Genomic DNA, 14,666 nt, shown 5'->3' with positions numbered 1-14,666 from the left:
GCTTAAAAGGGTGATTTTAATTTATTTTCCTAAAGGGGTATCCCATGGGACTTGAGAGGAATGTACCTGGGCTTCAGATTCAAATTAGAGACACAGGCTATGTATTTTTTCTCTTGCTGCAGATGGATTTCTCTGCTCCCTAGTTACAGGGCACCACCTGCCTCCTGGACTGACATCTCTTATCCGTAAGAGATAGCCAGACTGAGTTTGGAATTTCTCGTCCACAGTTAACAGGTTTCCCAGGACCAGCATGTTTGAGATGTTTGCTCCTGGACCAGTCAGTTCTGCCAAGGGCTGTGTATTAGTTCTCTAGGAGTGCTGTAACAAATGACTACAAACTTAAAGGAATAGAAACTTATTCCACAATTCTGAAGGCCAGAAACGCAAAACCAAGGTGTCATCAGGATTGGTTCCTTCTGGAGGCTGGGTGGGTCTGTTCCATGCCTCTTTCCTGGCTTCTGGTGACTGCTGGCAACCCTTGACATTCTTAGACTTGTGGCTGTGCAGTTGCAGTCTCTGCTTCTGACTTTTCATGACCTTCTTCTCTGTGTTTCAAATATCTCTTTCCTATCTCTGATAAGGATACCAGTCATTGGACTGAAGGTCCACCCAGGATGATAGCATCTATCCTCAAGATCCTGCAGAGACCTTATTTCCAAGTAAAGTTACATGCACAGGAACTGAGATTAAGACTTAGATGTATGTTTGCGTGCATGCTAAGTCCCTTCAGGTGTGTCTCTTTGTGACCTATGGACTATAGCCCACCAGGCTCCTCTGTCCTTGGGATTCTCCAGGCAAGAATACTGGAGTGGGTTGCCATTCCCTTCTTCAGGGGATCCTCCTGACCCAGGAATCTGATCCTGCATCTCTTATGTCTCCTGCGTTGGCAGTTCTTTACCACTAGCACCACCTAGGAAGATGACAATTTACCATTTACTGACTGTGTCTTTATGCTGTGAATATTTGTATGCTGGGATCCCTTGTGTAATAACCATATGATGGGAGAAGGAGTAGTAATTCTCAAAAGAGAGAGGAGACTGGGACACTATTAGTGAAGATTAAACTTGGGGGAAAGCCATAACTTTGGAAATAGGTATCTGTCAGCGTCTCAGCTCTAGCTTTGAAACATTATTGTATTTAAGCATAGGTAATGATAATTGATCTGTGTTGCTCTGACAGGTATAGAGGGAGTAGCAATTGAGTGGATGGAGAGCAATTGTCAAAGATAACATAATTGTTTTGTTGTGATGGCAAGATGACACCATGTTTTCCATCATCTTTATTATCACCATCCTCTGGAATATTGTTTTGAAAGCATGTATTATCTCTCCAAACAGAGTAATATAGAAATAGCCATTGACTTGGTTTCCAAGGGAAGGGAGGTTAAGGAAGGAATCTAGCTTGGAGTGTGACACACACACATACACACACACAAAAACAAGAAGATTTTAGAAAAAGTAGGTGTTACAAAGAGGAACTCTTTGATTTTAAAAGCTTTCTATAGAAAATTTTAAAAATAAGTAGAATAGTGTTATGACCCTCATGTTCCTGTTACTCAGCCTAACAACTTTTCGCTCATGGCCAGTCCTGCTCCTCCATGATTCCCCCTGCCATATTCTTTTGTAGCAAATCCAAGATATTGTGTAATTTCTTCTGTAGATATTAAGTGTATATGTTTTAAAAAATAAAAACATTAATAATATTATACCTAGATATTTGTGTGTGTAATTTTTAAATATCTAGCCAGTATTTAGTTTTCTAATTGCCTCATAATTTTTTAAAAACAATTTGTTGGAATAATCATCCAAATAAGAGTTAGTTGTTATGTCTTTAATATCTCTCTTAACCTATAGGCTCTCTGCTTCACATTTATCCATCTTTCTCTGTCTCTTTCTTACATTTATTGAAAAAACTCGGTTGTTTGCAGTGCTTCCCACAGTGTGAATTTTGCTGACTGCTTCCACATGGTATACTTTAATTTAATTTAATTCTCTGTATTTCCTATAAATTAAAAGTGTGCTCTAGAAATTTGGTGAGGTTTAAGTTCAGTTTTTGTTGTTGTTGAGGGGGAGTGTCAGAGGAGGGAATACTTCTGCATAGATGGTAATCTATTCTTCCATCCAAAGGGATATAACAGCTCATTATTTTCTCTTTTGGTGATGTTAGCTGTTGGTGCTTAATGGCTAAATCGATTAATTCATTAGGAGTTTCAAAATAGTGAGTTTCTAATTCTTTTTTTCTTTGCTTATTATTTGAAATATTGCTATAAAGAGAACCTTCCCCATATCTACTATCTGGTTACCCAGTAGTACAGTTTGTACAGGAAAGGTAGGATATCTACCTGATTTTTTCTTTTTATTAGCTAAACTTCAGAATAGCAGTTTTTAAAAACATCCATCAGTGTTGAACAATTAGATTTTATTTTGTAAAAATTACAGTGAGTTCGTGGATTTAAACATAATTGCTGTATTTCCATCCTCTGTCCCTTTTAAAAAGTTATATTTTGAGCCTTTATTATCTTTTCACTATTTTGAGTTTATTTTAGACCCATTCTTTTAGAAGCAGCTTGAGAGAGAGACAAGATAAAGGGAGAGAGAGGAAGAAATTTTAGTAGTTTCTAAAGTCCTATTGCTACTTAATGATTTTCATATATAACAAATGAATTAAGAGGGAAGGGGTGAAAAAAATAGCATCCTCTAAAGACCCCTTTCAGCTGCTCTGATCTTAAGTCACAGAAACCATCTAATATTTGTAAGGTTCTCTTAGGTGTTAATTTATAGTGTGGTGAACTTGGCTGCATGGTGGGCAGTCTTCAACATAGTAGTTAAATCTCTGTTGACTGTGCTGAATATTTCTTGTACTTTACTTATTCTGTCAGGAGTCTTAAGTTGGTTTTAATGTTATAACTATGTGGTTTAAGATGTATTTTAAAACAAACAAACAAAAAACTCCCAGCAAAAAACCCCTGCCTCTCTTCCCCAAACAGGGTTATTTCATTGCTTGATAATGTAAAGGATATTATGTTAATTTCATCTTCCCAGTATTTACGATTCCCTCATTTGCTAAATGCACAATCCCAGAAAGGATGATAACCATAGCTAGTAATATCATTCATATTAGCCTATTTAGTAATAAACTAAGAACTTTGGGCTTCCCCAGTGGCTCAGCAGTAAAGAATCCACCTTCTGTGCAGGAGATGCTGGAGATGCGGGTTTGATCCCTGGATTGGGAATGATCCCCTGGAGGAGGAAATGGTAACCCCCTCCAATATTCTTGCCTGGGAAATCCCATGGACAGAGGAGCCTGATGGGCTACAGTCCACGGGGTCACAAAGAGTCGGACCTGACTGAGTGACTGAGCATGCACACAAAGAATGAACTTTATAATTATATAGATATAAGATACTGTAATTTTAATGTGCATATGCAAGATCACATAATTATAGGACCAGAAATTACCTTCAGAGGTCACCTCTGAATCCAAGCAAGACAATACCTTAGCTGTCTTCCATCCATCCATCTATTCATGTACTAATTAAACACTTATTGAATATCTCTTGTATGCCTGTACTAGGCGCTGTGAGATCACGGTGAGGAAAGCAAATGTAGTCATTGCACTCCTGATGTTTTTCGTTTGGAGAGAGATGCCATAATCACATAGTCATACGATTATATCTTCAGCTGCATTCAGACAGAGTACCCTGTGCTGCTTGCGCCTTTAACGTGAGAGTTTGACCTTGTTGTGGAGGTCAAGGAAGGCTTCCCTGATGAAGTGACCCAACACGAGACTGAGGCATGAATAAAATTTATCTCAGGAAATACAAGAGGATAGACTTTTCCAGTTATAAGAAGTAGCATGTGGCAGGTCCCTGTGGTGGGAGGGAGCTGACTTCTTAGAAAGGCTTGAAAAATGCCAACATTATGCAGAGAGTGGTTTGAGATGAAGCTGGGGATAAGGGTAGGAGTCAGACAATGCAGGCCATGATGGCTGCTCTAGAGGATTTGGGTCTTTATCCTGAGTGCAGAGGGAGTCTGTTGAAGTGTTTTTAATCTGCTGAGTATTGATTACAAAAAGACCATTCTGGCTGCAGTGTGAACATGATGTTGAAAGTGCTGGGTTCTGGCTAGGCAGCACAGTGGGATGGGGAGATGGGTTTAGGTGGCTGTTACTACAGTTCAGGTAAGGGGTGATGGTTGCTGCCTGGAGTTGAAGGGAAATAGATGGATTTGTGAGATATTTAGGGGATGAAGCATTTGAGGTGGATTGAATATAAGAAAGACTGAAGGGAATATATCAAAGGTGATTCCTTGATTTCTGGCTTCCCTGACAGGTAGATAGGAAACATTAGAAGACCAGGTGTGTGGGAAGAGCATGAGTCTAGTTTTGAACATGTTGGATTTAAGGCACAATTTAGACACCAAAGTGGGACTATCTGGTAGGCAGTTGGATACACCCATTTTTGGTAGTGACATCCCCTGAGCGCATTGTACTACGAACAAGTTAGTTGTTGTATCTAATCAGATCTCTTCTGCACTGATTGAAGTCTTCTCTTGTATTTTTAAAATAACTTTCTGTGTATCTCATACATAGCCAGCCTGCCTGTCTCAGGGTTAATTTCAGATCCTGATATTGTTCTTAGAAGTCTATTCCTCAAATTAGCATGTTTTTATGTCGGTGCTAAACTATGACTGAAGGCAGGTTCTCAATAAATGATACCGAGCTATTTCATTGTTTATTTAAATTTCTGCTTAGACTGTCTATCTAGGAGACAAGGTTTAATCTTCTATTTGTGTTCAGTGAGTCCCACCTCACCTTGAGATTATAAATCTCACCTCCCTTTTTTCACTATTTAGAAAAATAGAAGTAATAGATACTTTTTTGAAAACTCAAGCAATGGCACTTGCAGGTTGTGAAAGTAGTAAGTGGTAAAATTTTTCCTTTTCGTCATTTTCTCTTTCTTTTCTTTTTAAAAATTCACTTTCTTGTTGGGCCCTGGTAGAACTAGGAAGTGACAGTACCAGAAGGGCATAGGGCGTGAAGGGTGGCTCAGAGGTTCCTCCAAACATTAATTTTGTTTCCTCTAGAATATAGGGAAAGTCGTTGTTCAGTCCCTCAGTCCTATCCGACTCTTTGCAACCCCGTGGACTGCAGTATCCCAGGCTTCCCTGTCCTTCACCATCTCCCGGAACTTGCTCAAACTCATGTCCCTTGAGTTGGTGATGCCATCCAACCATCTTGGGAAAGTTAGGGTGATCTGAAATCAGATCCAGGCACACAGAATCAGGGACCAGCTAATTCCAGTGAAACTGGAGCCCCATTTCTAGACATATAAAAAAAAGCCCATACTCTACTTATAGCCCCATACACTTCAAGTATTTTCAAACTGAATGTTCTATTCATATGTATAGTGTTCTAAAACTTTTTTTTTCACTTAATATATGTTGGGACGTCTTTGCATAGATCTGTTTGCATCTTTATTAATAGCTGCAGACTATATGATTACGTCATATTTTATGATATGATTTTTGATATGATTATATCTTATTTTAAATATTTCTCCATTGTCAAATGTAGTTTTCTTCTTCTATTTCTTTAAAATAACAAATGGATCTTCTTTTGGGTATATGTAAGGGTATTTCTATGTGGTAAGTCATTTTTTTGGGGGTGTGCCTCAAGGTTTTTGGAATCTTAGTTCTCTGACTTGGGATCAAACTCAAGATCCCTGGCAGTGAGAATGTGGAGTCTTAACTGCTGGACCACCAGGGAATTCCCATGATAGGTTGTTAGGAACGCAATTTATGGGGAAAAGACTGCATTTAAACTTTTTATGGATACTGCCAAATTGCCCTCCCTAATTTCAGTCCTGGATGTTCATTGGAAGAACTGATGCTGAGGCTGAAACTCCAATACTTTGGCCACCTCATGTGAAGAGTTGACTCATTGGAAAAGACCCTGATGCTGGGAGGGATTGGGGGCAGGAGGAGAAGGGGACGGCAGAGGATGAGATGGCTGGATGGCATCACCGACTCAATGGACATGAGTTTGAGTAAACTCTGGGAGCTGGTGATGGACAGGGAGGCCTGGCGTGCTGCGATTCATGGGGTCGCAGAATCGGACACGACTGAGTGACTGAACTGAACTGAACTGAAAGTCTGAACAAATGTATGCTCAACCTGAAAATACTTATTCCCCATTCACTCATCCACACTGGATATTATGAATCTGACTCTTCTGTGATCTGCTTATCTCTATTCTCTCCTCACTTTTCTGTTATATGATTTGTTTTATTTTGTTGCTTATTTTTGTTTTGTGGATATTTGTCATATATGTAATAGATATTTCATCTCAGTTTATCTCTCACGTTAATTTTATGTTTTCTTTCCCCAGAACCCTTCCCCATTAACTTTGCTACAGTGATTTGGAATTTTTATGACAGGTCATCTTCATTTTTTTGTCTTTTTTACACTTTTCCCTCCAATACCTCTCTTAACAGTCACTTTAATCTTTATAGTGACATTTGAAAAGTGTTAAAGACTGGATTATAAATTCTTCTGCTATTCATTCTGACCAAAGTTTTTTTTTTTTTTAATTCACACTGAGTGGCTTGTGGCATCTTAGTTTCCTAACCAGGGATTGAACCCTCAGTGAAAGCACTGTGTCCTACCCACTGGACCACCAAGGAATTCCTTGGTGACCAAAGTTCTTTGTATTCTGTATCTTTTGATCTATTTAGTTCTTTCTCGTCCTTTATCTTTAAAAAAAAACAGTTTTCTTGGTATAATTCATTTATTAAAATCATTCTTATAAAGTGTACAATTCAGTGGTTTTTGGTATATTTACAAAGTTGTATAATCATTATACATTATCTTTTAACTGGAGAGCCTCTTTAAGAAAAACTTTCAGAGAATTATGTCTGAAAATTATTTCTTTTGTCTTCATACATTACACTTAGTTATTCCGGGAGGGTTAGATTTATTAAGTTATATAAACCTTTCCCTCATAATTCCATATGCATTGCTTCATTTAGCATTATAGATGAGAATTCTTATGCCAGTTTAGATATGATGTCAGTCTAATAGTCTTTATTTTTCAGATTTTATTTTATAACTGAAAGTTCATAGGATTTTTTTTTTTCTCATTTTTGGATTTGGGAAATGTTAGCAATTAATTTTTTCAAGACTCTTGCCTAGCACTTGGTAGCCCTTTCAATTTGAAGACTTTGAAATTTTCTTCTCTCCTTTCTTTGATTTTAGCTTCTCTAATGACTATGTTTTTTTCTTTTATTATTTTGATTTTTAGCACTATTCAAATTGTTGTAACCTCTTTCTTCAGTCATACAGAATTCAGTTACAGATTTTTAATTTGTTGACTATGCCAAAGCCTTTGACTGTGTGGATCACAATAAACTGTGGAAAATTCTGAAAGAGATGGGAATACCAGACCACCTGACCTGCCTTCTGAGAAACCTATATGCAGGTCAGGAGGCAACAGTTAGAACTGGACATGGAACAACAGACTGGTTCCAAATAGGAAAAGGAGTACGTCAAGGCTGTATATTGTCACCCTGCTTATTTAACTTATATGCAGAGTGCATCATGAGAAATGCTGGGCTGGAAGACACACAAGCTGGAATCAAGATTGCCAGGAGAAATATCAATAACCTCAGATATGCAGATGACACCACCCTTATGGCAGAAAGTGAAGAAGAACTAAAGAGCCTCTTGATGAAAGTGAAAGAGGAGAGTGAAAAAGTTGGTTTAAAGCTTAACATTCAGAAAACTAAGATCATGGCATCTGGTCCCATCACTTCATGGGAAGTAGATGGGGAAACTGGATACAGTGGCTGACTTTAATTTTTTGGGCTCCAAAATCACTGCAGATGGTGATTGCAGCCATGAAATTAAAAGATGCTTACTCCTTGGAAGAAAAGTTATGACCAACCTAGACAGCATATTAAAAACCAGAGACATTACTTTGCCAACAAAGGTCTGTCTAGTCAAGGCTATGGTTTTTCCAGTGGTCATGTATGGATGTGAGAGTTGGACTATAAAGAAAGCTGAGCACTGAAGAATTGCTGCGTTTGAACTATGGTGTTGGAGAAGACTCTTGAGAGTCCCTTGGACTGCAAGGAGATCCAACCAGTCCATCCTAGAGGAAATTAGTCCTAAGTGTTCATTGGAAGGACTGATGTTGAAGGTGAAACTCCAATGCTTTGGCCTCCTCATATTAAGAGCTGACTCATTTGAAAAGACCCTGATGCTGGGAAAGATTGAGGGCAGGAGGAAAAGGGGACGACAGAGGATGAGATGGTTGGATGGTGTCGAGACGGGCTCGACAAGCAGGGTTTCCGAAAGTGTGTTACGGTAAGAGAATGAGAAACAAGACAGAAAAATTCAGAGAAAAACGAGGATCAGGGACCAACACCGCTCCAAGGTGACGGTCCCGAAACTGAATCCAAGCCAGCTTTATTATACTTTGAGCTGTGAATGAAAGAATATGCAGGGAGTTAAACTATAACTCATGTGGCCTTTGGGGCCAAAGAACAAAATGATCATTAACCATTGAGTAATTAGGAAACAGTAATCAATAACAAATCAGTAACTATGACTAATAGTCTTATCTATAGATTTTCCACCAGATACATAAAACGTGTGACTCTGAAATGCCAGTTGAGAAACAGTCTGGGATCAGTTTTCTGACCCCAGGATCAGATCTTGTTTTCAAGATTATGAACTGTTCCCTCTGGACTTGTTCCAAGAGTCTCATACTTTATAGCATCCAGTTTATCAATAATTATAAATTTCTTTTGCGGCCCTTGCTGGGGCCTGCTTTTCTTTTATTCTTCCTGTCTCCTAAAGGATAGCATTACCGACTCAATGGACATGAGTTTGGGTGAACTCCAGGAGTTGGTGATGGACAGGGAGGCCTGGCTGTACTGGGGTTGCAAAGAGTCAGACACGACTGAACTAAACTGAATTTTGTAACAACAAATCTCAGATGCAGAGTAACAATGGCTTGAAAACAAGAGAAAGAGGTTTTTGTGAAGAAAGATGGAAAATGCTAGGATTTAGGCATTTATGACTTAACTATATTAGTTTTAGGAATGTTCTAGGTTTTTTGCATTCATGAACTCTGACACTTTTGTTTGCATAACCTTACAAAGGGAGAAACATTGCAATCTTAATGGTATAAGTATTAGATTATTAATTTATCAAAAAAATAACCAGACACTTTACTGACATACAGTAATTTATTCTTTAAAACAACACATGATTGAGTTTATTATTATGATTCCAAGTTGCTTAGATGAGAATGTTGGCATTAAGTGACTTGCTCGTAGGCATTAAGTGACTTGCCCAACATTTCCCAGTTAATTTGAATTAAAGCAGGGATTTAAATGAAAATCTGAAACCATCCATCCCTCTCAGCCCACTTGAAATATTTAAAATTTTAAGAAATTATTCAATTGAATTTAATGCAACTATGTTACTACTTGAATGGATCTACACATGATTTATTGATGCCATCATCTTTCAAAATTCATAATCTATTCATGTTACATACACTCTTGCTTAAAATATAGTATGGATTCAGTTATCCACATAGTAAAATCTCAGCCCACAGATAAAATCAAGGTATAACTTAAAGATTTAAAAAAGCTGAAAATTTACAGGCCACAGTGGTTCTTGGAAATGCCTTGAATTAAATGTACATAGGATGTGTGTGATTTCTGTGTGATTGTACTGCTTTCACAAAGAAGTAAGTGACCCCAGTTGGTTAAAAATCGTGTCTGTTATCCATCTTCTCTAAAACTATTCATATGACAAATAAATCAGTAGATAAGGAAAACCAATTTAGTTTTACATACAAGAAGGGATTATTTAATGAATTCATATTTCATGGAAGAAATTCAGCCAGAAATTCAATCAATACTGATCATTTAATATGAGTACCCTTTAAACTCATCATTAGGCCCAGGGAGTGGTCTTATGAGGTTACTAGGTGAGGTCTAGACTTTTTCCATCTCCATTTCATCCATATATAAATGGGGTTATTTTTAGCTGAAATCAGCTTTAAAGCTGATCGTCAGTTGCATAAACATTGAAGATGAGAAGACAAGGAAAATTCTGAACACATAGTGGTGCTCTCACCAAGGCAAAAAACCACAGTAGACCTCCGGTGATAGGCCTCAGGCAGGCAGAGGAATCTGGAACTGCTCACTGACTCAGTGATGATTAGAATTTGTCTGCTAGACATAGGTATAGACCAGAGATTTCATAGTCTTGTAGAAAATCTAGGCACTGGCTTGGGTCAGAGTTGTAGGGTTTGTGCTCGATGGCATCACCGACTCGATGGGCATGAGTTTGAGTGAACTCCAGGAGTTGGTGATGGACAGGGAGGCCTGGCTTGCTGCTATTCATGGGGTCACAGAGTCGGACACGACTGAGCGACTGAACTGAACTTTCAAAAAGCAAGATTGTAGCATTGAGGCCTGATGAATTAGCTTTAGCCAATTTGCATATTTGCAGGAATTGAATCCCCCTGAAGCTCCAAGGAGCCGCTAAAAGCCATCTATGACTGAGATCAGACTTTCACACCCAGAGTAGGTTCTTGATAAACTAGTGATAGAATCAGTTATGATCTCCATGCTGAAGGATCTCTAGATCTTGGTAAAGGAAAGTGTGCAGACTTGTGAAGAGCTGGAGCATAGACTGGAAAATACCGTTTCTTAAAGTCCAGGGTCCTTAGCTGCAGGATGGGTCTCATTCTGTAAAAGCGAAGGGTGTGAGGAATTGTAAAGAAGGAATTTATTCTGAATGTTTGGATGTTAAGATATCTTCTTCCTAAGCTTTAGAGTAAGAGGACTGTAGAAACTCAAGAGTGTCAACAGAGAAGGCTCCTGGAAGAATCTGAGGCTCCTGGAAGGATCTGAGCAGTCATGAGGGAAGAACATTAAGACAGAACCTCTGTTCCCAAGGGGATACCATGCCATCAGACCTTTCTAAGACAACTGTACTTCCCAATAGTTTTTTAAAAATTTACTTTTTAATTTTCACTGAGTCACAGTAGGATTCACTGGCCATATTTTTAGTGAAAGCAAAGTGGAACTGACATTAACACCCATATAGGGTATATGAGAAAAGCTAAACCTCGGTTTGACATACAGCAAAGAACACACAGGAAAGAGAATCTTAGCGAACAGGCTTAGGCAATGTTGAGACGTCTCTCTTCACCAGAGGATCCACATAGGAGAGAAACCATGCTTGTGTGATGCCTGTCACAAAACACTCATTCATGAATGTACACTGCATGGTCATAAGAGGAGCCATGTGGAAAAGAAAACATACTGTTGTGTAGATTGTGGGAAATGCTTCAACTGCAAGAGAAACCTCACTGCTTACCAAAGAATCTACTTAGGAAATAAACCCAGAGTGTCTTTAGCAGTACTGTGAAATAGAAATATATTCTGAGCCACAAGTGTGAACCACATATATAATTCAAAATTTTCTAGTAGCCACATTAAAAAGTAAAAAGAAACCAGTGGTATTAACTTTAATAATCTCTTTTGTGAAACCTCATATATCAAAAATATGTATGTAATCAAGATGTAATCAATATAAAAAACTACATGTTATTTTACAGTCTATTTTTGTGTTCTTAGTCTTTTTGTTAAAGTATATTTTGTTGCTCTTGTTTGTTTATTTTTATCTTTGCTGGGTCTTCTTTGATGTGTGGACTTTCTCTAGTTGCCGCGAGTGAGGGCCCCTTTTCCTTGCTGGGCTTGGGCTTCCCACTGCAATGGCTTCTTTTATTGTGGTGCATGGGATTAGTTGCTCTGTGGCACATGGGATCTTCCTGGACCAGGGATCAAACTCATGACTCCCACATTGGCAGGCGGTTTTCAACCACTGGGTCACCAGGGAAGTCCCTAAGTCTTTTAAATACGGCGTGTACTTTACACTACAGCCCATCCCAGTGTGGATTAGCCACTGGGCTCAGTAGCCCAGTAGCCAGGTGTGTCCACTGGCCAATATTGGACAGCATGGCCAAACCTTTTACCAGTTGTAAAACTTTTAATGCCCTAAAAGGGTACAGTAAATAACATCTCAACATAATTGCCCTAAATGACTTTTATTAATTAAGTCCAGGTCTTGTCCTAGCCCTACGGTAAAGTTAGCGGTGATTTCTAGATAGTAATGATATAATACATGTTAAGCACTTAAGAGAGTACTTAGCTTACAATAGATGCTCCATAATTATTAACAGCTCTGATTTTTACAATATTGTTTTTTTTTTTCATTTAGCAAATAATCTTTATTTCTTTCTCATTCCCAGGGGGAATCTTTAATTTAAAGAGATCAGGGTAATTTGTGACAACATGGGTGAACCTGGAGAGCATTGTGCTAGGTGAAATAACCCAGACAGAGGAAGATAAATACCACATGGTACCACTTATATGTGGAATTTGAAAAAAGAAATTGAACAGATAGAAGCAGAGAGTAAAATGGTGGTTGCCAGGGGTAGGTAGGAGAAATGGGGAGATGCTGGTCAAAAGATACAAGCTTCCAGTTATGATTAAGTTCTGAGGATCTAATGTACAGCATGGTAACTAAAGTCAACAGTGTTGTATTGTGTACTTGAAATTTGCTAAGAGTATTTAGCATTTTACCCAAAAAAATGAAAAATAAAAAGTAACTATGTGAGGTGATATATGTGTTAACTTGATTATGGCAACCATTTTAAAATGCACACGTAAATCATGTTGTACACATTATATTACAGTTGTTTTTGTTAGTTTTACCTCACGAAAGCTGAAATAAAATCCTATTTAATAGTTAGAAAACAGTAGTAACAGGAAAAAAAATTTAAAAAGCAGGCCATTTTTTCTGATTTATTATCCTGCTGCTTCTTACAGAGAATAAGGAGAAAACTTAAATTTCTATTCCCTGCTCCCGTTAACTTTGTTTTAATGGGGGTTATTTGCTCTGATTTGTCCCCTGGCCCACTTTTTTTTGAGTGGTCATTCCATTTCATCTGTCTTGTTTTTTTTCATGGTCTGCTAATATTTATAAATGAAGGACTTGATTATTCAGTGTGGGTAATTGATGTGGTCACTGCCTGCAATTATGTGGGCTAATGTTTGCTTTTCCCTGATTGATTTTCCCCCAAGTGTATGTAGTGAGGTGATAGATAGGTTGGTGGTTTGATTCTTTGGCTTCGCTTCTCCTCCTTTCGTTGTGTTGAATGGGCGCTTGTAGGGCTCTTCTTGGCTGTGCTATGGAATAAGCTAGGTGTATGCGGATGGCTGCTATTCAGTGTGGGTGGCAATATTCACCTATTCAAAAGTGGTAGGGTTAAGTACCTGAGTAGACTGCTCACTTTATAACGTTTGACATGCTGTTATATTTCTTTACAGAAATACACATGGCTTGATAAAAGCCATTATGAAACTATTACAAATGCAAGCTGTTAAGGAAGGACACAGTGGGGAGAAGAACATTCGGGATATATATAATATTAGGTAAGCCTTTTCTCCTTTCTTTTGAAACTTTTTTTTAAGCGAGTTGTTAAATAAATTATGAATTAAGACATGCTAATTCATTAAGAATTAGTTATTTAAGTTCTCAGAGACTGTGAGTCTTAACCTCTCAGGGAGTTAGTATTTCCAACACTCAGGATTGAGATAGAATTGACTCTCTATTGTATGCTGAGTATCATCACTGTGGCTTTCAGCTTGCTTCCTTGGAACTGGAATCTTTGGTCCAAAATTCAGGTCATTCATTTTGATCTGGGATATAGAATCATCTTCCCAATACTGTGAAAACTGGAGTTCATTGAACAAATGTATTAAAAGCAGGAAGGTAAACTTCCTCACTGTAAAAAGTAACGGGACTAGCCAAGGGTTGTTACCCAAGGCAGGGTCAGTAATTAACAGCATTGAATTGCCTTTTTGTTGTTATCTATATTGAATTGTGGTGTTGGAGAAGACTCTTGAGAGTCCCTTGGACTGCAGGGAGATCCAACCAGTCCATCCTGAAGGAGTTCAGTCCTGGGTGTTCATTGGAAGGACTGATGCTGAGGCTGAAACTCCAGTACTTTGGCCACCTCATGCAAAGAGTTGACTTATTGGAAAAGACCCTGATGCTGGGAGGGATTGGGGGAAGGAGGAGAAGGGGACGGCAGAGGATGAGATGGCTGGATGGCATCACCGACTTGATGGGCATGAGTTTGAGTAAACTCCGGGAGTTGGTGATGGACAGGGAGGCCTGGCGTGCTGCGATTCATGGGGTCGCAAAGAGTCAGACATGAGTGAGTGACTGAACTGAACTGAACTGACTGATATAGGGCTTCTCTGGTGGCTCAGAGAGTAAAGTATCTGCATGCAATGCAGGAGGCCATAGAATGTAACATAGTGTGTGTGTGTGTGTGTGTGTGTGTGTGTGTATAGAGCAATAGTTCCAGTGAAATGCACTGAATTTTATGGGAGAGTTTGGGCAAGGGAAGGCATACTTACTTGTGAAGGTGACCTTAACCATTGCCCTGAAGGTCCTAGAAAGTCATTTCATAAGAGAGGGGCTCCCACTTAGTAAAGGATGCCAGAAGATGTCCCATAATCAGTGTATATTGTCCTAAAAAAATCTGTTCAGTGATGCATCTAGAATATA

At 38.7% G+C, this 14,666-nt stretch overlaps 1 protein-coding gene across 4 annotated transcripts in view; it reads left to right on the top strand.

Moving 5' to 3' along the window:
* Positions 1–14,666, top strand: part of FOCAD (focadhesin) — a 286,671-nt gene that overhangs the window by 40,865 nt on the left and 231,140 nt on the right. For all 4 annotated transcript variants that reach the window (XM_061132648.1, XM_061132649.1, XM_061132647.1 and 1 more), the window contains one exon: positions 13,418–13,522. In XM_061132648.1, the coding sequence (XP_060988631.1) occupies positions 13,418–13,522 (105 nt within the window). The remainder of the gene's footprint in view (positions 1–13,417; positions 13,523–14,666) is intronic.

Source organism: Dama dama, chromosome 29 (assembly GCF_033118175.1).
Source record: "Dama dama isolate Ldn47 chromosome 29, ASM3311817v1, whole genome shotgun sequence".
Lineage (NCBI taxonomy): Eukaryota > Metazoa > Chordata > Mammalia > Artiodactyla > Cervidae > Dama > Dama dama.
The sequence above is the reverse complement of the archived record's forward strand: the minus strand, read 5'-3'. Positions and strand labels throughout refer to the sequence as shown.